Source organism: Emydura macquarii, unplaced genomic scaffold (assembly GCF_026122565.2).
Source record: "Emydura macquarii macquarii isolate MOO-44397 ecotype Brisbane River unplaced genomic scaffold, CSIRO-AGI_Emac_v2 contig_1230, whole genome shotgun sequence".
NCBI classification, from domain to species: domain Eukaryota; kingdom Metazoa; phylum Chordata; order Testudines; family Chelidae; genus Emydura; species Emydura macquarii.
Genome location: NW_027131367.1, coordinates 3,076,591 through 3,103,351, shown reverse-complemented (window position 1 = coordinate 3,103,351; position 26,761 = coordinate 3,076,591). Strand labels below are relative to the sequence as shown.

Here is a 26,761-nt window from a genome sequence, read left to right as displayed (position 1 = left end):
CCTGAACTCAGGTTAGAGCCAAGATGGATGGATTCACTAGCCAAGATGACAAGGCTATCAGCGGCCAGTGCAATTCATTAAATCCGGCCACTTCCATTTCCCAGCCCCGCGGATCGGCTAGTGCCTTTAATTGCTACATTCTCTCTTCTGAAATTAATGCTCTCTTCAGCAAAGGGGAACACAGAGAGCAGAGGGCATCCCTTCCACGGCGGTAATTGGCCCCAGCCTGCCTGGCTTCCCTGTGGAAAAAAATCAAACTCTCACCCAGAGATGCAGGTTCCCTTGGGCAACTAGCTCCTTTTCCTCATGCACCGTCTCTGCTCTGCAATCCCAGCTCGGGACGCCTGTGGGAAATGAGTCTGGTGGGGCTCAGCCGGCTTCCTAACGGGCCGGCCAGCCGTGGGGCAAACCCACCTGCTCGGACGGCCACCGCTGGCTTCCTCATGGACAGTGGGAGAGGAGGGGCCCAGCACAGCACGGGATCCCGGTGCTTATTAGCTAACATTTCTAGTGAGGCAGGAGCTGGGAACCATCCAGGCCAGAGCTTCTCTTGCTCTGTAATGGAGGGGAGGGGTGTGTCCGGGGGGGCACAGCTATAGCAATCGTGCCTCTTCTCTGCCAGCTCCGGTCACTTGGCCTCGAGCGTGCGAACACTGCCGGAAGCGCTGGGAGCACGGCCTGCATGCAGCGCCTGCTTTATCTCCGTACTTCAGTGGATCGGCAAGGGCTAGCAGGGAGAATCAAAGAGCTCTTTCCCTGGGAGTCTCTTGGCAGCCCTGCCTCCCCCTATGCCAGACTCCTTGGCTCTGGCAAACCCATGGGTCCCGTGCCTTGCCCCCCCGTCTAAGCTGCCCAGTTTAAGTTTCTATCTGCAACACGTATACCTGGGTTCCAAAAACGAATGAGCTGCGTTGCTGAAGGCTAGGTCCATCAATGGCTAATAGCCCCCTGCTTCAGGTTTCCCTAAACCTCTGACTGCCAGATGCTGGACGACGGGGGACGGATCACTCCATAACTGCCCTGGTCTGACCTGGCACCGACCAGCGTCAGAGACAGGCTGCTGGGTTAGACGGACCATTGGTCTGACCTGCTACGGCCAATCTCATGTAACGAAACACACAGGACCAGATCGCAGTGGGGGTAAATTGGCATAGGCCCACCGCCCTCAGCAAGGACTGAAACCAGGACCTGCAGCACAACCCTGGACCACTTGAGCTAAAGGAGTAACGCCGTTTGCTCACAGCAGTAGTAGGTTATTAACCTCTGTGTGGACCAGCTGATGGTGGGGGACACAGCTCACTTAGCCAATGTGACCCCCCCCCAAGAATCTCACGCGCCAAAGTGATTTCCGACTCAAAAAACCCCATCGCTGTTAAAATAAGTGAAAATGGAGACCTCAGCGTGCTGAGGTTCAGCCTCCGGGCCCGGGGGGTGCATCCAGCCCCAGGCAGCGCCCGTTGGAAAGCAGGGTGCTGATGCTAGCGTAACCCGGAGTGGCGTTAGGTGGCGCAGATGCAACGGGCATGGCTTTTATTGCAGGGCCGATGGATAAGCACTAACAGCCCGTTCATCTTCGTGGAGATGCGGGGAGGGGGGAACCACAGCACATGCTATGCCTCTCCTCCGACAGCTTCTTCCCTTGTATTTGTGCTCTCGACAACATCAGGGAAGCGGGCAGAGCGCTATTGATTTCACAGCCAGGGTTTTCTGGTAGGTGTCCCAGACATTTGATCAATAGGGGCAGCTCCCTCCTCATCACAGGCCAAGTCGGAGCCGGGAATTATCCCATCCCAGCACCGTCAGGTTCACAGGTCGCCTTTCCCAGAAAGAACACCGCTTCGGAGACAAGGTGCGCGTGCGTGTGTGTGTGTGTGTGTGTGTGTGAGGGGGGAGGTCTTGTTGTGTTTGTGGTGTGAGGGCACAAGCTGTCAAGAAACCAAACCCAACAATCTGAGCCTTTCCCAAACCTCCGAGCCGGTTCCCGAAAACTTTGGGAAAGTGCAAAGCTTTTCGCTGGGAGGTTGAGGGGTTGGATTGCAGCAGCTCGAAGAGCAGGGGAGCTGCCCTGGCAGCTGCCCGAGGCCCTTTGCCTGTCAGAGACGCCGCTGAACCGTGCTGAACTCGGCCAGAGGCTGCCAGAACCGCCCCCGCTCCTCGGGTTTTACGCAAGTGAGACGAATGGGGACGGGGCAGGGGGCAGAGGGGGAGCAGGGCTGTGAGCCGCAAGAGCTGGCACCAGGAATAAATGACGTGCGGGATGGAAGGTGGGATGCCCAGCCCCAGGGGAGACGGGAGCTGCGGTCCTGGAATGGCCCCACTGATCACTTGCCTGGGATTTGCTGCTCAACCACCCAAGCAACGTCTCATTTTGCAGCACCGCAGAGCCGGAGAGCCGCCAACAAAGGGTGCGTGTCCTCCGGAAGAAAACGCTGGCTCCGTGGGGTGGCTAAAGGGTGACAAAGAATGGGGCACTGCGGGCGGAGGGGCTTCTGGGTCCAGAGAGCGCCTGTCCTCGATCTGTGCCCACAGGGCTGCCCCTGGCCCCATGTTTCACAAATGTCACCGTGTTACCATCTTATCCTAGGCCCAGCGGTAACCTCCCTCCCTGGCATCCCAGCAGCGCCAGTGCCCGGAGCCATGGGAGGGCTGGGCACCAGAGGGCCATTTCCCAGACCCCGGCTGTGGCTGTGATAGCCATAAAGCCGTCTCCTTCCCTAGCACAACCATGGGCCCAATCTCTGACCCGCCCCCCTCTGCCCATTCACCCACCCACGACTGACACCCCAGCCCACGCAGGCTCCAGGCAAAGGGGCCAGGAGGAGGCGCTGGGACGCGGCGGCAGGGAACCCTCCTGTCCTGGGACCCGGCAGGAAAAAAAATGGGGGTCTCATTCTTCCCCGGCGAGAAGCTCACAGCAGTAGTAGGCTATTAACCTCTACTAAAAAAGCCACCTAGGGTTGGGAAAATGACACATACTCTTCCCCCACCATTACGCCCCCTCCCCCCCCGATCGGTACGTCTGTTCACTGAATGACTGTCACACCCCCAGCGGGGCAGGGGTGGTTGCAATGGGAAGACAGGTCCCTGCGTCATAATTTCAGTGGCCTGATTGCCTCGGAGCTCTCGCTACGTACCCGACAACTCAGAGAGGTACCTCTTCGCAGGGGAGAGACGGGGAGACCTGGGCCTCTGCGGAATGGGGTGTGGCAAGTTGGCTTTCAGGAGAATTTCCAACCCCCCGGCCCCACCTCCTTCCTTCTTCGGGAAGCTGATTATAACTGATGCTGACAGCCAGAAGGGCCTGGGTGCCGGAGGGGGCGGGGGATTAAAGGATGATGCGGCCAGAGGAAAACGTGTTAAAATTTGCCGGGAGAGGTTAACGTGCTAAACAACAGGGGAGCGCGAGCGAGAACGTGTGTGTGTCGTGGAGCTGCCGCCTGCTGCATCGGCTGGATGCCAGCAGCCACGACAAGTGCCCGCAGCTCCAGGGAGGCTACGAAAGCGCTTGCTTCGGCGGCACCTCTGCTCTCTCTCCTCCAGAGGGTTCTCTGCCTCCCCGATCCCTCCCCCTCTGCCCCCCTGCCAGCCCGCCGGCCTTGCGCGCAGGGGGATCTCAACCCGCAGCGGAGGGGTGCTGGGCATCCGTATGGCACGATTTGCACCAGTCTGGTGCGAGCTGCACCCGTGCAGTGTGATTGCATGCTGCAGCTCACCTCTGGGGACTGCTGCACGGGTGCGAGCCCCGTCTGTGCGAGGGGTTTGCATGGGCTCAGCGATGCCAGCGGCCGAACCCCCTGCAGAGGCAGGGCCCACCCCACATTGCTCTTGGCAAAGGGAGGAAAATCCCAGAGCCTTTCCAGATATCAGGTAATGGCGGTGTGGGAGGGAACTGGCCTTCCTGGAGCCACAGGAGCCGTCGGTGCCCCACCCGCAGTTACCAGCATGCTGATGGGCCCATTTGGGTTTGATGATGATGATGAATCGCACCAAAGAGCAGATGTAATGCCTTCCCCAACCTGCCAGGCGCCAGCTACAATGATCCAACCTGACAGGTTGCCTGAGGGCTGCAGTACGAATTTCACTGGCTCCAGCACATGGTGCAGTCCATCCTGGAGCATGGGCAGGAAGGAAACCCAGGATGGACCAACAGCGAGGTACAGTATCTCTAGCCCTGACTTTGCTCTTTATCTTTAGGCCCCAGGCTGTTCTTCTGAGCCCATTCTCTTGCGGTCTCCTTCTGATCTCGGCTCTGGCATGGAGGAAAAGGGGGAGGACAAACATTTTAGATTCCTTCTCCACTTTTTCTGTTAGTGGCAGTGTTATCTAGTGGTTAGAGCAGAGGCTGGACTTGAGAGGCAGCGGCAGAGCTGTGTGCGTGGATTTCTGGGTGTAACAGAGGGTGGGAGAGTCGGGTCAGGATTGAAGGGTCTTGGCAGAGGTACCTATGTGTGGGGAAGATCCGAGACGCTGCAGGTCAGGCTGTGGGGTGCTTTGGTAGAGATGCACATGGGATAAACTTGCTCAGCTGCTGGCTTCAGGATTCTTGGCTTGGCCCTGAAGGATCAGGACTTTGCTTGTGCGAGTGGAAGGAGATAAAGTGATTTCAAAGCAAAACTTTCGTGTATTTATTTTCTCCTTGGAAAACGAAACAAAAAAAGCCCCTCCAAACTCCCCCAAAGCCAACAACGTCCTGATCCCGCTGTATGTGGCCTGTGTCCTGATTGATACTTTGACAGCGTGATGGATGGGCTCTGTGTACATTTTCTGACACAGCCGCATATATTTTGCATTCTTTATCTGGAGCGGGCCTGTGACGGAAAGCTGAAAATAGAGCAGGGATCCCAGATAAAACGCTGTTAAAGACCGAGGAGTCAATCAAGTTCCTATTGAATAGTGTCACCTGGGGATGCAAGGAACAGACTGGGAAGGTGTGTAAGTTGCTGGGAGAAATTTTATGGAGCTTGAATCAATCAGTGGGGATTCCATAAAAGTCAGTGGGTATAAATGTGTTACTCAAATAGGTTTTGACATCCAATTGTCTTTTCCATTTTAGATGTTATAAAGCTATTACATATATACACACACAGAGAGTCTATCTGTACACACACACAGAGACACTGTCTATTTCCACATGCACACAGTTTATCTGCACACACATACATACACACACACACAGTCTCTATACAGATAGAGAGACAATCTGTACACACACACACAGACAGTCTATTGCACTATCTACAGGCACACAGAGTTTATCTGTGCACACAGACAGTCTATCTGCACACAGATACATACACACAATCTACACAAACACACACACACTGGATCTGCTCATCAGATGATGAAAACTGAAGCCGCTGTGTTGATGTCAAGGGAGGTAGAATTTATCCCAGCTGAGCTTTTGGCCCAGCCTTTGCATACAAACACAAGCACGTGGTATCTGCACTATCTATCGGAGGCGTTTGCTACCTAGCTGGCTGGCTCCCTGAACTCCTCAGAAGCAAAAGTCTATTGCTTTTATTGACGCACACGGTACTTTGCGGCACTCTCCTTCCTGGCCCTTCCCTGCTCAGCCACAGACTCGAGCAGCACGAGCGGCGTTTGCCTTGTGAATATTTGTGCAAATGAACTCACCGGTTGGTGGCGTCCGTGTCCGTCGTCCCATCTGCATTTGGCCCCGGCAGGTCCAAGCACCTAGAGCGTCGCCGGCCCAAAGATGTGGAGGAGCAAGATTGTAACTTGCCCAAGGAAGGGATTGCAATAGGTCAAGAAAGGTTCTGCTGACGCGCCCAGGGAACAGCAGCAGTGCCACGTGAATTGCGGGGCTAATCAGAACTAAGCAACCCTGGTCAGAGTTTGGGTACCAGAGACCGGCAGCCGATGACTGGGATCTGTGGAATGAGACAAAGGACGCAGCAGCCGTTTGCCAGACACATCTCAGTGGCAAATAACCCCTCTGGGTGAAATTCAGCCCAGGCATAGAGGGAACCTGGAGGATGTCAGTGATCAGGATGTCCAGAAGCTACCGGGAGGCTGCAGGCGGAGTCCCCGATAATCCTCTGATAAGGACAGCCTCGTGGCTGACACACAGAGGTACAGGCCTCCCCTGAGCCATCTCAGAGCCTGCCAGTTGCTCAGGGAAAGGCTGGCGGTGCGTCCAGCCGCTGGGCACCCGACTGTTCCTCTCCCCAGAGCAGTGCTTGGAGTGGGTCCCTCAAAGACCCACCAGTCAATCTGCTCATGGGCTGACGGGGCTGGGGCTTTAACGATCTCTCTCCCTGCTGCTAGCAATGACCCTGGGGCAGAGACCGACCTAGCTGGGCGTAGATTTAGGGCTCTATCACGTTACCATTAACCCCAGGCAGAGCGAGGAGACAGGTGACTGGGATCGATTTGAGAGCCTCTTCAAAAACCTCTTTTTAAAAAAAAAAAAAAGACAACCAACCCTCAGCTTTCAAGCAACGCCAGAATGTGTGACTGCTGCGTCCCAGCCTCTTTTCAAAAGGCACAATCAAAAGGCCGGTGTTCTGCCGAGAGATATAACTGACTAGGAAAAGCTCTTTCTTTTTTTCTTCTCTTTTTTTCTTCCCTCTGCAGAGAAATCTTAGCTCCAATATTAGCTGCAAACTTAGATGAGCAAGCAGGTCGTATATCATCTCTCCGTAAATCATCCGCCGCCCTGGAGTACGTGAGTGCCCGTGCTCAGGGAGACGCCTGCACTTAAATAAAACAAAACGAAATTTACACAGGCCGAGAAGAACTGAGACGAGGAGTACCAACTCGGGCAGTGGGGAAAAGACTATCCTCGAGAGGACGGCACAGAGACAGAGTCCGGATTGTTACATGCAGCTTCCATCTTACCCCAGGAGCACTTTGGGCTGAAATTAATCTCTTTATTTTGCTGCTGATTAATCATCTCTGAAAGTACCACAGACTTTCTGTCACACTAAGGACCAACTGCTTGCCGATTAAGAAGACAAGACATACTTCCTTGCCATGCTCGGTTCAATCACACACATGCCCCAATGAGAGCCACGCACCACTGCACTGACAGGAGTTTGTGCGCGCCGCTGTCTCACCCCCCAGAAAATGTGGCAGGGTTTTACTGTTCACAGCATCAAAAAGGGAGGGGAAAATAATGGGAAAAGGCTAGGCACAGCTGGCGACTGAAATAAGCAGACTGAGGGCCATTGACTGGAAAGTCTCAAAAGCATATTGCAAACGTTTAGCCATTAAATGTTGCAACAACCCTGGTCAGGAGAGAGTTGCAATTTTTACAGCTGAAATGCAGCCACCTCTGGGGTGGAACATGGCAGCTGTTTAACAATGCACTGTAACGCCACATGGCAGCTTAGGATAGGGACTAAAGAACAAGCTATCCGACTGTCAAAGGCCCCACTCTTACAAAATGCGCTATGGGATCTGTGAAGACCACAAGAGGTCAGGCCCTCGGGTCTCCTCCTGAATAGGGCATCTTTGGTAGCGTTACTTCAATGTGCCAGAGCGGGGCATTCGTTCACTACTGGCTCAGAGAGAGGCTGTGGCATAGTCCATCCCGTCCCCACCCGGCCCAGCCTCCCTTACCTAGCGAGATAGGACAATGCAGCCAGGAATGCCACATGCCGTATGGGGACGTTGTACCCGTCAGCTTCAAAGCAAGCACTGGCCCCCTGGCAAAATGGAAAGGGACGGCATCAGTTTAAAACTCTGCCACTCCACCATCAAGGCCACTATTGGTGTCAGAAAAGCCACACCCTCCGTCCCCGGTGTGCATCAGCCCCGTGGGAGCTAACCAATGAACGCTGTTCCCACAGCCATGCCTGGTCTTGCCGGAGGGCCATGCCGATGACGCAGGCACCCATTCAGAGAAGCAAACAAAAAAACGCAGCCACCGGGAGCTGCCTCTGCTGCAATGGAAACGCAGCCGTTGCCAAGTGCAGATGTCTGGGCTTGGTAGGAGAAGAAATGCGGTGTGCACGCTTCAGAAAGGGGCCCTGGAGCGGGAGCCCAGCGGAGCAGTGGGTGCTCAGAAGGAAGCAGGGGAGACCACGGGCGCCTGTCACCTTGTCTCTGGGCTCCCCGACCTTCAGCTCGCTGGCTCCCCGGAAGGGGAAGGTGGCTTCCTCCAAGAGACAGCGCAGCGCGCGCTGCACTGAGCAAGCGACGCCGGATAAACAATGACTGTCTATTTACCTCTGACCATATGGTGTTTGGGAACAGGTGTGCGGGTAATGAAATACTCAGCTCCGAGTAAGCTTCTGGGAGCCTGCCTCTTATTTCCTCCTGACTCTTCTGGTTGGGCTGCAGCTTGTTTACCCAGAAGAGCTAAACAGGATTGAAGGGCCGCGGGGTCGAGCGGCAGAGCGCGGCAGGGATGCCACGGAGATGCTGTGCCCCAGCCGGGTGGGGGAACTCGGCTGGCGGGGCCTCTCGCTAGCTAAAGCCCGATGTCTGATGCAGGTGGGTGGGAGTTCCCAGACCTCTCGTGCCACTTCCCATGGGACACTGGCTGCCGCCTCCTTTGGGTGCTGATAACGGCCCTCAGCGCCTGCAGGACCCCCTGCCCCATACTCACAGACACTCCCCGGCTACGTGTGGTGGCCCTTACCGTCCGGCCGGCACAGGGCGTCCTTTGGAACTCAGCATAGCAGCGCTGCCCCTGGGACGTTCCCGATTCCCTCGTGCCACGGGGCTGCTGCAGAATAACTTCCCCTGCCGGACAGAAAACCCTCTTCATGGGCTGCCCAGCCCCAGGGCCCGATCCTGCACCCCTTACTGACAGACCGGAGCCCCATCCTCTCCCACCTCCCCCAGGAGCTGCCAGGCACCATCAGCCAGGGACATGGTATATTTTACCTTCCTCTCACCCATCTGGGCCAAGCCGCGGCCGCCGCTGGCGGCAGGACACCAGATTAAACTGGTCTGGCAGCTCCTGAGCCTGCTCCCTGCAAAATGAACCAATGAACGCTGGGTTCAGAGCTCTCTAATGCCTCGTCGGTCTCTCTCTGGGGAGGGATATGTCCCCCCCACACCCACATGGCACTGGACGAAGGCGGTGGAAAAGGTCGTGGCTGCAGCCTTGTTCCAGCCCCGTCGGTCCCAGCACATTAGGCAGACAAGGTGCGGGAGCTCACGCCGTGGATCTTGGCTACAGGAATGGCTTTCCTGGCTCCCATTCCCTGCCCCTTCCCAGCCGCCCAGCGGGGTTTGCTGAGGCCTGGGGGAAATATGGAAGCAGCAGAGACAGCCACCTCTGGGGCTTGCCGCGTCTCATCTCTCTCTGGCCTGCCAAGGGTCACCGAGTTAATCTCAGATGAAGAGGACAAGGTCTGTTATCTGGCAAGCTAGATCAGCAGCGCATCTCCGGGGCATTGAGGGGAACGGGCTCTGGTGACCCACTGACCCGGGCTGGATTCCATCAGGCGAGCGAGGGGGCGGAGGTTGCTGGCTGTGGTGCCGGAGGCGGGGGCGGCTTGACAGCTCAGCGGATCTGAGCTGAGACCAACGACTGCCACAGACCCAGCTCCTCCGCCTTCCCCCACCCTGACGAGAGCCCGGCGCACACAGCTTGCCTGGGCAGCGGCTGGCCAGAGGGACGTGGACGAGCGTGTAGACGCCGCGGTGCTGGAGCAGAGAGCACCAGACAATCCAGCCCTTGGATGCCAGCCTCTCTTCTGGAGGCCGCCTGTCGACTCTCAGCTCCTGATGGGAAGGCATCCTGCATTGGTGGATTACAAGGCTTGAAGGGGCCACCACCGTCACCTCATCCGGCCTCCTGCTGGGTCTGGTGCCGGGCAGCTGCTGCTCCACAAATCAGCCGACGCCTGCCTAGCACAGCCTGGGGAGTTCCCCCCCAGTGACTCCTCCAGCAGAGGGAACTACACGTCTCCATTCATACCCAGGAGCACCATGGAGCCCAGTCACCTGCGGCTGACGTCCAGTCTCGAGGGGACGACTCAGCGTGAGGCTGGGTTTAGCAAGTCCTGGCGAGTACGTCTACACTGCATCCGGGTGCGAGCCTCCCAGCCAGGGTGGACAGACACGTGTTAGCGGGGCTCGCGCTAGTGCGCGCCAAATAACTGTGCGGACCAGCCTCTGTCAGTGCCATAAAGTCCACATGGCTATTGCTAGCGCGAGCCGGTGGGAAGGCTCAGTCCCAGCCGCAGTGTAGACAGGAGCTTGGGGTCCCCGTGGCTTCGTGGAAGAGTTTATGCAAATTTCCAGCTGCACACATACTGGCACAAATACTCCAGTAACTGGTCCTGCTAAAATCTGGGTGACTTTCAGGCTCCGTGAGCACCGGATAACACGACCCCCAGAAAACAGGGAGCGAGCCCCTTGTCTTTAATCACGCGGGGTGAAATCCACCCAAATGCAGGGGGAGAAGCGGTGTACCGTGGGAGGTCAACTCTGGCGCTTGGTGCTGGCTCTCTGCACCGGGGGAACATTACCCTAAAATCTTGTGGAGTCTCTTTTGGGCCAGCTCCAGAAAGGACGCAGTGTGGGAGGAGAACAGAATGGCGAGCGGCAAGCATTGCCTGAGCTGTCAGTTGAATTAGCCTCTCCAGGGCAGTGGTGAAAGCTGCATCATTGGGACATTTAGAGTGCATGGGGCAAGATGCTCAAAAAATGTCCTGCTGGGATATTTACCCTCAGGGAAATGGGCAGGATGATCGGGATCTAGAAGAAGCTGTCCCTCTGACTTCTACGACACTGCAAGTACGTGTGGGCAAACGTCTGGTGAGCTGAGGCACGGCCCATCGTAAGAACCCAGAGCGTCTCCTGGTTTCCTTGCGTACCCACCTATTGCCTCTTGTATTCAGACTGTCAGCGTTTCGGGGCAGGGACTGTCGTTTTGTCCTGTGTTTGTACAGCGCCTAGCGCACTGGGGGCCTGGTTCATTACTGCTGCTTCTCGGCGCCATGATAACACAAATAAATAACAATGACAAAGCCAGATTCATTTCAGGGAATAAAAGACAAAGGGACGCATGCTGTCCAACCCCCCTGCCCGACGCAGCCCCTTGCAAGGAATGCAGCAGAGGAATCTCGCTGGTGGCAGAAGCAGGAATCCGAGGCACTTGCACCCAGGATTGTGGGGAGAGGATCCGTCATATGAGGCCATGCTGCACCTCCCTTTGGGCACGGTGGAGGTGCAGAAACCACCCGCTCGTGAATCCGCAGCGTCTCTGGAGGGGCTGGCTGCAGATCGGTGCAGCGGGAGCTCATTTCTCCTCTTTACAGAAGACCTGCCAGGTCTGATCGATGCTCTCCGGCCTCTCAGAACTGGCATCGAGGGGAAGTGGCGACTGGCCAGCAAGGACTGGCACTGGAGGGCACCAACCGTTGCAGCCCAAACTGGCTGATCGATAAAGCGGGATTTTCAGAGCTTTCAATGATCTCGCAGATTTGGCACGGGCTTAAAATACAGATGCCTGGTGCCAGCTTCTGCTTCCTTGGCAAACCTCTGTCTTTCTTTTCGCTGCAGCCCGGCTAGGCCGAGGCGTTTGAATTATAGGCGGCGAGACAGGCTGCTGGCACGCACCGGCCGGCAATGGAAATGTAATTTGCATGGCCCTAAGAGTTATGTTCTACTTTTGCATCAGGGGTGTACATAAACGTCCGCTGACGTGCTGCGAGGGAAGGGAGAGCTGTGTGAGCGTGACTGGGCGGCGGGGTGTGAGTGGTCCAGCTAGGGCTCAGCCGGAGGGACTGCACAGCATAGTCTAGTGAATTAAACACTCAGGAGGTCTGGGCTCTGGTGCTGGTGACATTAGTCAGGAAGGACAGTGACCAGCGGAGATGAGCACAGAAAGAGGTCGCTCTTAGTCAAAGCAGAGGCAAGACACTTAGCTGGGGTCCGATGCTGATGAGCGCTGAGCGCTCCTATCCGAGTGAGGTGTCGGCGAGAGTTGACAGTGCTCAGCTCTGCGTAGGATCGGACCCTGGGCGTGTGCTGACGCTTCAGTTATACAGACGGCCTTCAAGCAGGAAAACATTTTAGCAAACAGGTCCCGAAAGGGTCGGCTTTTTTCTCCGAGCCTAATAAACTCTCACCCTCATCCCCAGCTTCCTATCGCCCTCCACGTGAGATCATGCCCATGCCTGAGTCTCGCTGACAGATGGGGGGTTCCACATTCTTCCCAGTTCTTACCACCTAGCAACTCTAGTCACCCCTTCCCTGTGCCCCGGCATGAGACAGGACCGCCACACGATGCTCCGGGAGTTTGTTGCCGGGAGTTGACACGTGCGGACGCCGGCCTTTAAAGTGCGACGGCTGATTCCCCGACGGGGGCCGTGGTATAATCTGTGACATTTAACATAAATAGTTTTCTATTCCCAGCTGACCTTTAATGGCTTTTATCATCGGCTGCGGTTCCTGGCAGAGGTACAAGAACTCCTGTCTGTTGCCTGCGTACATTCTGCCCGAATACTCCAGCAGCCCGTTGGTTTTCACAGCACAAGCGAGTCCCTGGGAGATGACAGCAGTGACTTGAGACTGCCACTCGTGCTTGGAAATATCACGGTCTGTTTCAATTAGAATTAGTGGGGAAGCCGGTTATTAAGCGGTTAGTTATTATGGTAATGGATATACTCCACATTAACTGGGGAAGACTCAGGCTGCGCACTGCTAATGTCCAATTTTTTATCCTTAATTCCTCCCTTGTGTTTTCTTCCGGAGGCAGCGTGAAAGATGGGAAAGCCGGGGACGGAGCTAACCCGCTCAAGTCCTAGAGCCACAATCGGTGCCGGCTCCTCTGGCTGCCCGCCTGGCCCTCCATCCTTGGCGCCTCTTCTCCAGGCCAGCGGCGCCTTGTTTCACCCAGCTCCAAGCACAGGATTGCCCGGCTGCTCTGGGGCTGGAGTCGTGGTGGATGAAGCTGTGCTAGACAAGGGCAAGGGGTGGGCGAGAGAGGCAGGGGCACTGGACAAGTGACCCAGTCTCCTCGAGGACTGCCACCTCGCCATCTCCCCGCCCTTTGTTTTGCTGCTGCTAAACTGGGTGCTGACAACAGGAGACTCGTCAGATTCACGAAGCTGAGGAAAAACCGATGTGTTCCCGAGATAAGACATGCAGAGAGAGGTGACCCCAGCCTCACGGAGCTGAGGAAATTATCTCCCTCACCATTGTCTTACCCTTTAATAGCTTTTATTGCAGGGGGAGGGGAGCTGCCATGGAGTGCCGTAGTTTGATTCCTTTAATCTTTTGACATTAGCTGTCACAAAGGAGTGTGTAATTAGGATGTGCTGTACCTTGCTGGCGACGCACTCCCCCCTTCTCCTCCCTCACTCGCTTGTTTCGCCTCCTGCCAGCGGCTGCCTTTCGGAGGAGAAGCAGGCCGGGGTGATCAGATATCTTTCCGTAACTGGTGTATTTGCTGTCCTTTGGAGCTGTCTTGTTGGTACAGGGATCACTTGCCGTGACTCCAGGCATTCGCCCTGTCGTTGCAGTGCCACGCGGCAGGGCCCATTCCCTGGATCCGGGTGCCTCCGGCACGGCTGGGTGGATGATTCCTGGGTGGATGAGCTGCGTGTGGCAGGCAGGGAGCACAGAGAGGCTGAAGGCTCAGAGGGCTCTGGGCTGAGGTTTCAAATGCTGCTTCCCTATATTCCTGGGACTGGTTAAGATAAAGGCCCCCCAGATTATAGTCCTGAGTCTGTTCTCTGGCTCTCACCCAGTCCCACTGGCCAGGAAAATGCAGATTAACTCTCTCCCCATGCACACCCGGGAGCACACGCTTCCTGCATGCAGGCCCAGCCAGAGTCCTGGCTACCAGCTGTCAATATCACTCCCCTCATCTGTACAGTCCAGCCCCACCAGCAACCCTACCACACCAAGCGCCAGCGTGCAGCCGGGTGTTCCCGAGTGTCTCCAAGACAACGGGCCAACGTGTGCATCTCGGAGCTCCGCGAACAACCGTCCCGGACGGGAGTCATCGCCACCTGATCGTGGCTGTGCTGGAGGAAGAGGGACGGGTACACCCAGGGAACACTTGCATTACGTTGCAGAGTCCTCGGTGAATCACGCCGAGCTCCTTCGCCAATGTTACAGATCATTAACATGCACCTCAGTGTCACAGGCACTAGACCTGGCCCTGCGTGCCAGAGTTGAATGTCACCCTCCTTCCATGGACTCTGCCCTGGCTCCTGTCCTGCTTGTGATGCAACCTCTGCTAGAGGTCTGCGACTCCTGACGCCGGGTGCAGCTCACGCCTGGGTAACAAACAAAAGAGGAATCTGCTCGACTTGGCTCTAATCATCATCAGGAAAGCAACAGTCGGGTTATGAATAAATGAAGTGAAAGCAAAGCGTCTGGCTAATGGAATAATGATGAATGTGTAGAGAAACCAAAGGGAAAAGGGAACAATTTGAGAGATTAAAGAATTGAACAGGAGAAGCCTGTTGCTGTGTGTGTGCGTGGGAAATGTGAGTAAAGGCAACCTCGTGAGTTCAGAGCACCTCCCTGGAGAGGGGGGGGAGAGTCGGGGACTTTTCCCTCACCACCCGACCCAGGGCCCTGCAGCACCTGGGATGCAAAGAAGATGTGAACGGCTCAGCATGGATTGGGGGGAGTGTTTGGAGCCAGGAGGGAGGCAGGCACAGAGAGTGCAGCCCGTCGGCCATACACCACCAATAGACTGCTGCCACACACCCGCCAGCTGCCCGCATCTTTGCCAGGCTGACTGCATGTGCTGCTTCTTGGTGGCCCAGGTTGCCACTGGCATCAAGATAGAGCACGGCATGCTGGGACCTGTGGCCTCCATGGGCCACTCGCCGTACAGCAAAGAGGGTGCCCGGACGGGGTGGCCACCATCTTAGCCAACAGCAGGGCTTGAACCAGGGACTTCCAGAGCCATCAGCCTAGAGCCATAGATGCCAAAGCCAGATGAGACGGTGGAGTGTCTAGTCTGACCTCCTGTATCACACAGGCCATCGGGCTCTCCCGACAGCAGGTCGTTTCCTGAAACATTCCACCGGATTGAAAAGCTGCCAGCGATGGCGAATCCACCACGCCCCTCGGTAAGTTGTTCCAGTAGTGAAGTACCTGCAGTGTTCAAAACGTACGCTTCATTTCCAGGCGGGATTTATCTAGCTTCAGCTCCCAGCCACTGGATTGCGTCAGCCCTTTGTAAACTAGATCGACGAGCCCGTTCTCAAAGATTTCTTCCCCACGTTGGTGTTTATAGACTGTGATGAACCCAAGGAGCTCAATCTATTTATCTTTATAAGGCGTATTTTCTAATCCTTTAATCATCCTCACCAATGTGTCAACTGACTGAACTGTGGACCCCAGAACTGCACATAGGATACCAACAGCGCTCACACCTGGGCCAAACACAGGGGGGAAATAACCTCTCCGCTCCTACCTGAGATGCCCCGGTTTAGGCATTAGCCCAGGGCCGCGTCAGTGCTTTTGGCCACAGCGCCACACTGGCAGCCCACGTTCAGCTGATTATCCACCATGAGCCCCAAATCTTTTCCCGCGTCATTGCTTCCCCGGATAGAATCCCTCTCCTGTAAGTGTGCGTCCGTTCTTTGTTCCTAGATATATTCGTTTCCGTGTAGCCATATTAAAAGGCATTGTTCGCTTGTGTCTAGGTTACCCAGGGATCCAGATCGCTCTGTATCAGTGACCTGGCCTCCTCCTCATTTCCCACTTCTCCAACATGTGTGTCGTCTACCCACTTTATCAGCGAGGATGATTTTAGGTTTTCTCCCAGGCCATTGATACAAATGTTAACTAGCACAGAGCGAAGAACCACGCCCAGTCAGACCCCATTAGAAACACATCCACGCCATGATGATTCCCTGCTTACAATTACATTTTGAGACCGATCAGTGACCCAGCTTTTAACCCATTGAACGTGTGCCCCAGTGATCTTAGCTCGTTCTAGTTTTTTAATCAAACTGTCGTGTGGTGCCCAGGCAAACGCCTTCAGAGACAGCGAGTGCATTGCATCAACGCTATCTCCTTTGTCAAGCAGCAGACTCTCCAGATTGAGCTAAGGAGCCTGTCTCGCTTCCGCTGGCCCCGGGGAACGTGCCAATGTGGGGATGTCCCTCCAAGAGGCGCTCACCTGCCAAAGTGACAAGGGCCGTAGAAGTACCTGGCGAGAGGACTAAGAACAGCTGGTTCCAAGTCCCGGCTTGCAAGTGGTGCGGGCCCTGCTGAAGAGTTTCAGAACAGGGCCACGTGACAGGGAGACCAGAAGGAATTCATTCACACTTCTGCTGCGGTGTCAGCACACAGGCAGCTTTGCTAGCGAGGTGCAAATGGACTTGTCAGGAGTTTACTGGCCATTTAAAAATCCCCTTTTGCTCGGCAGGAGTTCTGGAGAGGGCGTGCAGCGTGGGGCTTGATCCCAGTGGGTGCTGGGCTTAGCCTGAATCACGGAGGAGCCAGAACTCACACAGAGACCAATGGATGGTGAGGATGCTCAGCACCTCACCCTCTCAGCCTGTGAGCTGGGGATGAATAGGAACCTGCTGAGCAGCACACTAGAGAGGGAAAATGTATCTTGTTTTGTGCCTTTTCTTTTTAATCTGGAGCGGTGCGGTCTGTTGCCAGAGTGGCTGTTTATTTACACTAGCTACCCCAAGGTCATGCAATAGGATTAAAAAGCCTGGGGAGTTGGACAGTTTAGAAACCCTCATGCTTCAGGGCATAAGCTAACCTCTGATTATCGAAGGTCAGGAAGAAACTGTCCCTGATGTTATGCCAGAGCTGCCCACAGCAGGGATTCTGTCCCCTTCCTCTGAAGCAGCTGGTGCCGGCCATCAATAGAGACGGAATAGCGGATGTGCCTCTGGCTTGATTCCTGGATCCCTTCCTAGCAATGGGATAGGAGGGTACCTCATCTGCAGCCACAAGAACCAAGCCAAGTGGAAGAACAAGTTGTCCCCAAAAGCTGACTGCTCAGTGGCCCGTATGGAGTGGAGTTTTGGTGAGTCTCCATCCACTTCCCAGCAGATAAGTGCCCAGGGCACAAAATCACCCCACCCCTTGTCAGCAGGTTCAGCAGGGAGACCAAGGACCAAGTAACGGTCTCCAGAGGCGGAGCGGCAAGCCACTGGGATTGCAGTGGCCAAAAAGCCAGGCTACGGGCAGCTTGCCCTGCTGCCCTCTGCGTCGCACCCGCTTTGAGGATACGCAGAGGTGAGTTTTCTCTAGTTCAGCCCCTTTCAGCCACACAGAATCCACATTGTACATGAATATCAGCCCTCCTGGTGAGGACACCCCCCCACCGGCCCCTCTCCCACCCACACCAAACCCTCTGCGCTCAAGTGACACAGAACTGCTTCCCTTGCTAATGGAGCAACATGCTTCCTTCCTCTCCTCAACCTATACACTACAACACAACCTAGCAGGAGATAAAGCCCCTAAATACAGCACAGGCGCTGCTGGCACTCAGGGCTACGATAGGTATGAGCTGAAACAACCAACCACTCTCTATCTCACGTCTTAGAGAGGCTCCGATACAGCCAGTCAGGAGATGGCATATTACAGGAGGGTGCAGTTTATTCTCCCAGACCTTCTAGCCACCACTGCGATGCAAATAATTATAATCCATGCACAGCTATAACCCCACTGCCACCGTGTCTAAGCTCCTGTGCACGACCAACTCGCTCCTAGTGGGAGCAATTCTTTTCCACGAGTAGCTATGTGATCACTGGTGAACTGGGGGAAAGGGCTGGCGGATCCTCACAGCCATGCAAGATTTTAGCACAAAGCGCTACGGGTCCAGAAATTCACACAACAGGACCAAAAGACACCAAACCTTCCAAGCCAGCTGGTTCAGAAGCAGCCAACAGGTTCATCAGGATAAAAGCAGGGAGGAGCACTTGTGAAAGGGGTGCTTAGCCAGGGAAGTGTAGGACATGAGTTGTTGGCAGCAACAAGGGCCGGGTTCAGAGAGCTAAGGGGTCTCTCTTAAAACTAACAACACCTTGAGCCCCCACAAGAACTTCTGGGTTCACAAAACACCTTTTTGAACATCCATAATAGGCCTCACTCACAAACACTGAATCTGCAGGAGAGCTTCTTAGGGGAAAAGAGAACACAGCATCAACTTGGGAAAACACAACCACAATAAAAAACCAATGAGAGTCCTGTAGCACCTTAACGACTAACAAATTTCTGCAGTTGGACCCACTTCGTCAGATGCAAGACACAGACTAACATGGCTACCCCTCTGAAACAACCACAATAGATTTAAATGAATGATAAATGAAACTCCTACATAGTAACTTTGACAATAGTCTTTCAAATCAGCTCCCCCACTGCCTGTACAAAAAACATCCACTAGTCTTTTTAGCACATCACTTCCCCCTTCAATAAAGCTCACTCACTGTTTGGTGTCAGTGGATAGCATGAACCCTGAGATGCACTGAGCCAGAACTATTTTGAGTCCCTTGAGAACTGCTGCTTAACTCACTTTTTTCTGTTGTGGAGGGTCACCACCTATCACTATCCAACCAATTGTGAGTTTGCACACAGTTATGGTGACTCCCAAAGAATCACTGGACAAATTCTGGGTAGAACATTTATGCAAATGAAGCTTCTCAGTAGCCATACTTCCCCCTATTCACCAATAGATGGTGGCAGAGAGCTCATTCCCCTCTGGAGCCTCTGTCCATCTGGCATTCTGGGTAAATAATTTATGCAGATGAAGCAGCTCTGTGGCTCTATTTCCCTCTGTTCACCAACAGATGGGAGCAAAGAGCTCCCTTCAGGTGCCTGATGGTGAAATGTTGAAGGAACCATATGCCCTCAAAAAATGTGGTTCTGTCAAAATCAAAACATTTTACAAAATTGGGTAAATTTTGAAATTGCAAATCTCATTTTGGAAGAAAACCAGAAAAGAAAGTTCTTACAATGTTGAAATGTCCCATGTAGGCATAGTAGTTTCTGTTTAACAAGCTCCTTAATTATTGCTGCAGTGGAATATATTTAATCATCATATTTAATGAGTACACCATCTGGCCTTTTCCCAACTACAGAACAGAAATATTTGTTAATATTTCTGCTTTTCTACATTGCTATTGGCAATTGTACCATTTCAATCTAGAAATGGACCAATATCATTGTTAGGATTCCTTTTGTTCTTAATATACTTAAAAGCTCCTTCTTATGTCCTTAACTCTGCTGTCCATAGAGGTCTCCTTCTGTCCTTTTGCTTCCCTTATCATTTTTCTACAACTCCTAGCTTCTGATTTATATTTATTACTATCAACTTCCCTTTTCTTCCAGTTGTTATGGACATTTATAGCTGATTTTACTTCCCCTCTACACTAGGTTGTTTTTTTAACCCATCTGGCCTTCTTTCTCAGTTGTGATATTGCAGCTTTTGGGCATCTAGTAAAATGTTCTTTGACCATTCCCAATTATCATTCACATTTTTTCTGTTTAAATTCGTCCTCCCACCTGATCTGTCCCGTGATTGTTTTCAGCTTTGTGAAACTGGCCCCTTTAAAGCACCAATTATTTTTTCAAGAGTGGCTCTTGGGAGGATGTGCCTTTATTGCAGGCCAGACACACCCATATACACCACACCCACACACACACACACACACACCACAAACTCAGGCAGGGTCATGTAGGATCAGGAAAGCAGCAGCCAAGGCCTCAGTCCATGGTAGAACCCCCCAACCTTTAGCTGAAACCCACTGAAAGCTGATGGCTAAGAACCCAGATCTCCGGTGCTGCCAAGCTTGCAGGATTGACCCACAACTGCCTCCATTCGTGGCCGCAGTGGAGAAACCATTAAGAACTCAACCTCCTGCGCCTTTGGTAAGGGCAGCAACTGCTGCAGCGCTGTGTGCTGAAGTCATTTTGGTGGCTTTTTCACCACCAGAGCTGCCAGCGTGGCCCACACACTGGGGACTGAACCAGAGACCTCCAGTACTCAGCCCATGAGTCAGCTAAAAGGCCAGTCCTCCCCAGGTGGCTTGTATAGCCAGATCAAGCACAGAGGAGCCCTATCAGACTCACCAGTGGTCACACATGTCTGAGCCCCTTGAACTCACCGGCAAGGCTCCTGTCCACATTCCAGACCCTCTGAGAGATCTGTGCCTACCCAACAGCGAGTCTCTTTAAGGTCATACTTCCCTTCCCCTGTCCTCTGTCTGCCCCTGCACGGGGAGCTGTGCAGCGCTGAAGCCCCCGTCCCTCGCTGGATGTCTGGAAAGCACCCACCACATTGCAGCCCCCACTACAAGCAGATTAGAAATAGTATCTCTGTGCTGCAGGCACCACTGCTGAGTGAGTGATGGTGAGGTTTTAAGGACACTCACTCTATCTCCAGGAATACAATGGGGGCAGGCTACAAGGGGAAGCTGCCAGTTGACCCTGACTGGTCCCCATGGTAGTTCGAGGAGCCCTTGGGAGCGAACAGCTGAGATCAGCACCGAGGGTCAGTTTCTGGCTAACCCTTGCCCTGTTTGCTCAGGCGCTCAGCCCATATACATCAAATGCACACAGAGCTGCCGAGACGCATCCTAATGCTCTGGCCCCTCCATGGTCCGCTGCAAATGGGAACGCCGGCTCCCCCGGCGTGCCGCTCTCATGAAGTAGGCAGGGCAGCTTGCTGCCCAGGTGAAGGGTTGTTATTTTCCTTCTCTTTGCCATGCCCCTGGGTTTGAGACACCAGGAGAACTAGAGAGGGGCTGCATTTGTGATAAGCCAGTTTGGGATTGGGGCGGGGGTGACTGGCTGGGAAGCAGGAACAAAAACTGCCCTTCCTACTCCCAGCTCCCTCTGAATTCCTTACTCCTCCAAGGAATTCCTCCAGGGCTGCCTGTGCAGACAGCAGCCGTGACGCTGACAGATGGCAGCAGGCTCATTTTCTCTGGCCATATGATTCCCCCTTCAGTGCATGGCCTGCAAAGCGAAAACAAAGCAACAGCTTTCACTCTGTCAGCATCGGCATTTGCAAACGAGCCCATCAAGGGCTGTCACCCCTCGCCCCCCACGAGCCCAGAGCCTGCAGGGCCAGATTGGAGGCAGAGCCACGCACGGGGAGAGCCCGGGCAAACCTGCCTGAGCTATTGCATGGCCTTACCCTTGCACTAGCGTGCAACAGCCTCACGCACGCTGCAAGCAATATTTGGCCCCCAAGACTTGCCCCAGCCCCCAGTTGGCTCAGGGCACAGCAAGACCTGGCTGGCCCCTTCCCTTGATGGGAACCCAGGAGCTAATGACGATAATCAGCAAGAGTGACTGGAGGTCTGGAAGACGTGTCCTGTGGACAGACAAAAGAAGCTCAATCTATTTAGTTTATCCAAGGGAAGGTTCAGGGGTGACTTGATTCTGATCGTAGGTGGCTCGTTAACGCAGCAGAAAAAGGCCTAACGAGATCCAATGGTTGGAAGCTGGAGCTGGATAAATGGGGACTAGATTGAACTCGCACGTTTTTAACAGTGAGCGTAATGAACCATTGGAACGACTTACAAAGGGAGGTGGGCGGGGTCTCCGTCGCCTGAAATCTTTACATCACGTCTGGCTATCTGGCTAAAAGACCTGCTCTAGCTGAAACAGGAGCTCTGGCTGGACACAGCAATGACGGTGAGGGTCTCTGGCTCGTGTGACGCAGGAGGCCAGGTGAGCTGACAAAAACAGGCCCTTCTGGCTGTAGGATCGACGAAGCGATGCTCCTGGCGGACACAGAGAGGTGAAATGGCTTGGCTGAGGCCAGGGGGTGAGTCCGCGGCCGCTTGGAACCTAGGCGTGCGGCCACTTGGAACCTGCAGGGTAAAGTGCCTAAGGAACTTGTGCCTCTCATCTCCCTGTGAGGACAAAGCTGGTGGGGACGCCGTGCAGGCACTGCTGGCCATGTGGAAGTTCACATCGGCCTGGACCCCACCGTGGCCACTCAGAACACGCATCGCTCTTCAGGCTGCGGTGATGAGCTCCATCATCTCCCTGTGAGCCAAGACAAAGCTGATTGTGCCGGGGGCTTGGGTTGATGCGCCTTGCCGAGCGAGTCTCTCTCTAGACACAGCATGGGCAGTGGCGGTGCAGGCTTCACACGCAGACCACCACTGGCTCTGCCCGCCCGGTGGGAGAGTTCTTCGGGGAGGAGGACAGCGCAGCTCCGTCCCCACAGCCTGTCCGGCTCTTGACAGTCGGCAAGGGAGAGTCAGGCTCCCTGAGCACCCGGCTCGCCTGTCCTCTCTACCACCACTTACCGCTCTACCACAAACCACGTACCCCGCATCGATCCATAAAGCAGCGCAGATCAGGTTGGCAAGCCACCTCCCCACCCCGTGCCTCACAGAGCACAAGGCAGGTTGGGAGGCTGCATTCCTTGACGTTTGTAAAGTGTTTTGGGATCCTCCGATCAAAGGCCCCGGAGACGACGCCACCAACACCCTTAGACAGCAAGGCATCTAAAAGCTTCACAGCTTTATTGCTGATCTGGTGCAGCCAGGTTAATCGCGGGTGACTGAGTGGCCGTCCCCAATCTCTGGCTGGGCAGAAAAGTGCAAAGTCTGTGTCTCCAGAGCACTCCCTAGCCCAGGGGAGAGAGGGTCACTGCAACCTTTCCCTCAGAGCAAGTCTTCTGCCATCAGAACCCCCCAGTCCCAGCTGGGCCAAGCTCCGGCAGACGATGGCCCCTAGATCTCAGACCAGTAGGGGGTCACTTGAAGTACCGAGGTGACCCTGGCGACGACCGGGGTTCGGAGCTGGAGCAAGTTCTTCGCAGGGCCATTGTTGCTAAATGCACTGGCTTGTTCTGGAACGTATCTGACAAATGATTGGGTAATTGGGGAACGTGGGGGGGGGGCACCAGCCAGCTGGCCGGCTGTTGTTCTGTTTGCACAGGCTGATGGGACAAACCCAGAGCTTCGTGCGTGTTACGCTGCCTGATGTTATATAACCACGCCTTCCTGACTAAGACATCGGGGCTGTTAGGAAAGGGACGTCGGGGTGTTCGAATCAAGGGACTTGTCCCACTCCTGCTTGAACGCGTCCCTCCTCCTCCGATAAAACAAGGAGATGAGCATGTACAGTAGGTCAAAGCTAGCACTCGGCAGCAATCCCTACGATAACAAACCAGTGCGTGCAGCTCGGCTCTCGTGTGTGACCCTGGAACAACAAACGGCGACAGGCGAGGCCAGTCCTCTGGAGCATCCCTCCGATAACAAACCAGCGTCCAGTCTGGGCTAGGCCAGCTTTCCTGTAAAATACCAGGCACGGCTACAGCCCTTCATCAATGCATCTGCCCCAGGCTTTTATAGGTGTCAGTCAGCACAGCGTCGAGGGGCCGGAAACAGAGGGAGGATGTTCTTGTAGCTCTTCCTAGCTCGGCCACAGGTTCCCTGGGAGACCTTGGGCGAATCTCCCTCCCCCCGTTCTTCATTCTCCATCTGTAATGGTGGGTGGGTGGCGGGGGATGAATCCTCCCTTTCTCCCACCCGCTGTCCGCTTTGTGCTCTCAGACGGTGAGCTCTTTGGGGCAGGGCCCATCTCTCACTGTGTACGTACAGCTCTGAGCACAACAGGCCCTGAGGTGCGACGAACAAAGAACTGTAATAAAGAATGGTACATTTTAAAGGCCAACGTCCTGCACCTCAGGGCATCTAAGCACCTCCCGGGGAGCTGGGGATATGAAGGCAACATGGCCTCCCAATACCAGAACTGGCCTACAACAGCAAATCCAACAGCTGACACAAAGCCGAGAACCCCCATCCCAAGGTAATGAGCGTGGCACATCACTCCCCACGGTAACCCCGGGAGTACCGGATGCCACGTGTGCCCTCGGTGACATAGCACTGATTCTGGGCAGCCAGGATCATTCCAGCCTCCCCTGGTCATTGGATAGAAGTGAAAGGGGAGACATGGGAGTCAGCAAGGGGGTCTGAACAAGGAGGGCCCTGCCCCTTCTCGGGTAGGGTCTCCCACAAAGCCCAGAGTGCTCAGCTCCGTTGTCTTCTTAGGTGAAAGAGAATTTGGGGTTCCTGGCCGCTCTCTTTTACGCTCCAGTGCATCTTTGAAACAGATTCTTCCACAGGTCACCCCCCAAATTAAAGTTCATCCCAGCTGTGAGGAAGGCGACGGGGTGTCTCGTGGGTGAAAGAAGGTCCGTGCCGGTTTCTTCTCCTGCTGGTGTTTGTTAAAATGCCAGCCGATCTGAGCCTGCCTGCTCTCAGGCAAATGAATGGCCGCTTGCCATGTGATTGCCAAGTGAGTCTGATGACGCCTGGCTGGAGGCGTTGTCTCGTGTGTGGGAAAAACCTGTTCCCCTCTCCCCAGACTTGTCTGGTGAACACAGTTTAGTTCCACTTTTCCTCCCGGTTTGCATGGGTCCCTTGGGCGTTCACCATACATATACCGCAGCTGATCAATGTGTTATTGCTCTGCCAAGGTTACCTTACAGGACACACGTCAGACTCAGCTTATGACATTAGCAAAGTGGGCAGGCCAGCTGAAACGCTCTATCGGCTACCAGTGAGCCCCTTGGCTTTTTGCACGGGGATGTTAGGGTCACAGGTGGGTCCAGTGGCATCCCACTCCTTCCCGAGCCCTAATTCAGACCCAAACACCAGCTCTTTCACCCACTCACAACAGCACCGGATAAAAATGATCCGTGGGTCGGAGCTGGCACTGCGAAATCAACCCCTGGCAGACGAGTCCCAGAGAACCCAGAGCCGCCCCTGGTTTTCTGTCTCTGGAAATGCTATGTGGCTCTTATTTTTTGACTGGGGAGTTAACCATGTGCTTCCAAGGGGGGAGCATGTTTGCTGTTCCCTGGGCAGCCCATTTCGGCCACACTCCAGCAGTGGTGCTGCAGAACGAAGGGCTTCAGGATGTCAATGTCTGTACATATTGGTAACCACAGCTTCCCGCTCTCCAGGGGAAATAACAGATTATTCCTGCCTGTGGGGAGGGGGGCGGGAAATGTGAGCAAGTTTGGAAGCCATTTAACGCGTCGAGAAAGGGAAGCCAGGGAGGTGACGTCGGCTGCCACAATAAAACAAACCGTTCCCAGCCAGCATGTTCCCACATAAGAAACACACATTAAAAATATAGCGCCGAGGGTCGGTGTCAGCGCAGGACTGATTGGCAGCCAATCAAACTCCCGGGGAAAGGAGCCCGGTTAACAAGTGTGCCGGGCCTGGAGCTGGGGGAGAAAGAAATGAAAGCAAATGACATCACTTGGCGGTGCGGGAGCCAATACCAATAAGCTATTTCTGGAAAGGGCTGGGCCAGACACCGGGGCTAATCTCTTGCAGATGTCGCTTCGAACAACTCACAGGGATTGTTTCTGCTGGGGGGGCAGGGAACCGTTTCTGCCAACGGTTGGGTCGGTTAATGGGCAAGCGGGGCAGCCACAAAGGGCTCTGCAGGCAAGTGGGATGAGAAATGCCCCCCTTTACTCCCCCCTGCAGTCTATCAAGAGGGGGTTGTTACCCTCTGGGCCTGGGTTCAAGTTCTGTGCAGGGACATGAGGTGGGGCGAGAGCTGCACCAAGCCCCACAGCTAGTCCGAATGGTTTTCTATGCGCCCCGAGTCCGGCTGTGAGTGCGGATCCATACAAACGCGACCCTGGGACTCAATCGAAATCACCTGTGTTTGGACATCAGAGCCCAGCTCCATGAGGTCGGAAACCAACAACCCACCTAGGTCTCAGGAGCCCTTGAATGGACCGGGCAGCAAGGAGCTGGGGCTCAGAAATATCCAAGGGATTGAGGCTGCCAGCCACTGAGACACCTGTGGTTCTCAGCCTGACTCCCCCAGCTTGTGCTGCCTAGGGTCCTGGAAGGGACTGAATCCCAGCTCTCGTCTACACCACAAGTGCAACAGTGTTTTTGTTGACCAGGTTATAACTGGTGCTGTGAGCTGGGTCCACGGAGCAGGGTTTTCACAACATGACCACGTGTCACCTGTGCGGGCCCATGCGTACCGCACTGCCCAGCCACCTCCCTCTCGGGGCATGCTGGGAAGATCTGGGCAGCTCTCCCATCATGCCTCAGCAGGGGATAGCAAGCCCAGAGGACACCGTGCGGCGTGGCACGCCCCGGGCTGCAGAGGGGAGGACCAGCCACACTGGATACACCGGTGCAGAGAGGGAGCCCGCAAGGTGCTCCGCTGGCTGCAAAGAGACAACGGCCTGCCTAGGTGATGAGCAAGGGCAAAATGCTGTTCGTTGCCATGGTTACTGACCTAGCATCCACACAAACCCCATTTAGCGCTTGTATCAGAGAAGCAAGGCCTGGCTGAGTCCCGACTGTAGCTAGTGCACGCGTGGATCTTCTGGTTTAGTATTTATATTACAGTCGCATCTGGAGGGCCCCATTTGTACAAACATCCACAGCACAGTCCCTGTCCCAAAGAGTTTACCAGATACCAGGAGGGAGAGGGGAAGTGACCTGCCCAGCTCACACAGCAAACCAGGGGTGGAACCAGGATTAGAACCAGGAGACCTGGCGCCTAGGGCACGGCCCTCTCCACTAGACCAGGCAGCCTGCCTTCCTGGGGCCGTAACCACCCCATGCCGCTGTTGCTGTGGGTAGCGTAGGGCTCTCCCATAGCAGCCACCAGGGTTTCTCACTGGAAGAATTCCCCCAAGAACTGCATTTCAGCAGCGGCTGCAGAGGCACTTAGGAAAGCTAAAGTGAAACCAGACAAACCTCTCAATCCACTTAGTGCAAACGCCTGCGGATCCCATTTCATGGCTGGGGGAAAAACAAGAACAAAGATTGAGCAAAGGAAACTAACTCATATCTGAAACATCTTATTCAATAAGAAGTTATAAAGG

The 26,761-nt window shown here is 54.7% G+C and overlaps 1 protein-coding gene across 2 annotated transcripts; it reads right to left on the bottom strand.

The window, feature by feature from the left end:
• Nucleotides 1-3,085: 3,085 nt before the first annotated feature.
• LOC137152832 (uncharacterized) lies at nt 3,086-18,419 on the bottom strand. Of its 2 annotated transcripts, XM_067547802.1 has the most exons (4): nt 18,351-18,419; nt 6,549-6,714; nt 5,635-5,738; nt 3,086-4,249 (listed from the first exon to the last, which is right to left on the bottom strand). In XM_067547802.1, exons 1-4 carry the CDS (start codon nt 18,371-18,373, stop codon nt 3,385-3,387), a joined length of 1,158 nt encoding a protein of 385 aa, XP_067403903.1. In that variant the 5' UTR covers nt 18,374-18,419; the 3' UTR covers nt 3,086-3,384. The 2 variants fall into 2 exon arrangements, 1 of the variants encoding a protein (XP_067403903.1); XR_010919617.1 differs by lacking the exons at nt 3,086-4,249; nt 18,351-18,419 and adding an exon at nt 4,621-4,821 and having other exon boundaries at nt 5,635-5,891; nt 6,549-6,649.
• Nucleotides 18,420-26,761: the final 8,342 nt, after the last annotated feature.

Coding starts and splice junctions, on each gene's coding strand:
- LOC137152832 (XM_067547802.1), bottom strand. CDS start 18,373: ATGCTATCCACTGACACCAAACA. Junction 6,715..18,350: donor CTATCCACTGACACCAAACA/GTGAGTGAGCTT, acceptor ATTTAAGTGCAG/GCGTCTCCCTGAGCACGGGC. Junction 5,739..6,548: donor AAAAGAAAGAGCTTTTCCTA/GTCAGTTATATC, acceptor TCCTTGGGCAAG/TTACAATCTTGCTCCTCCAC.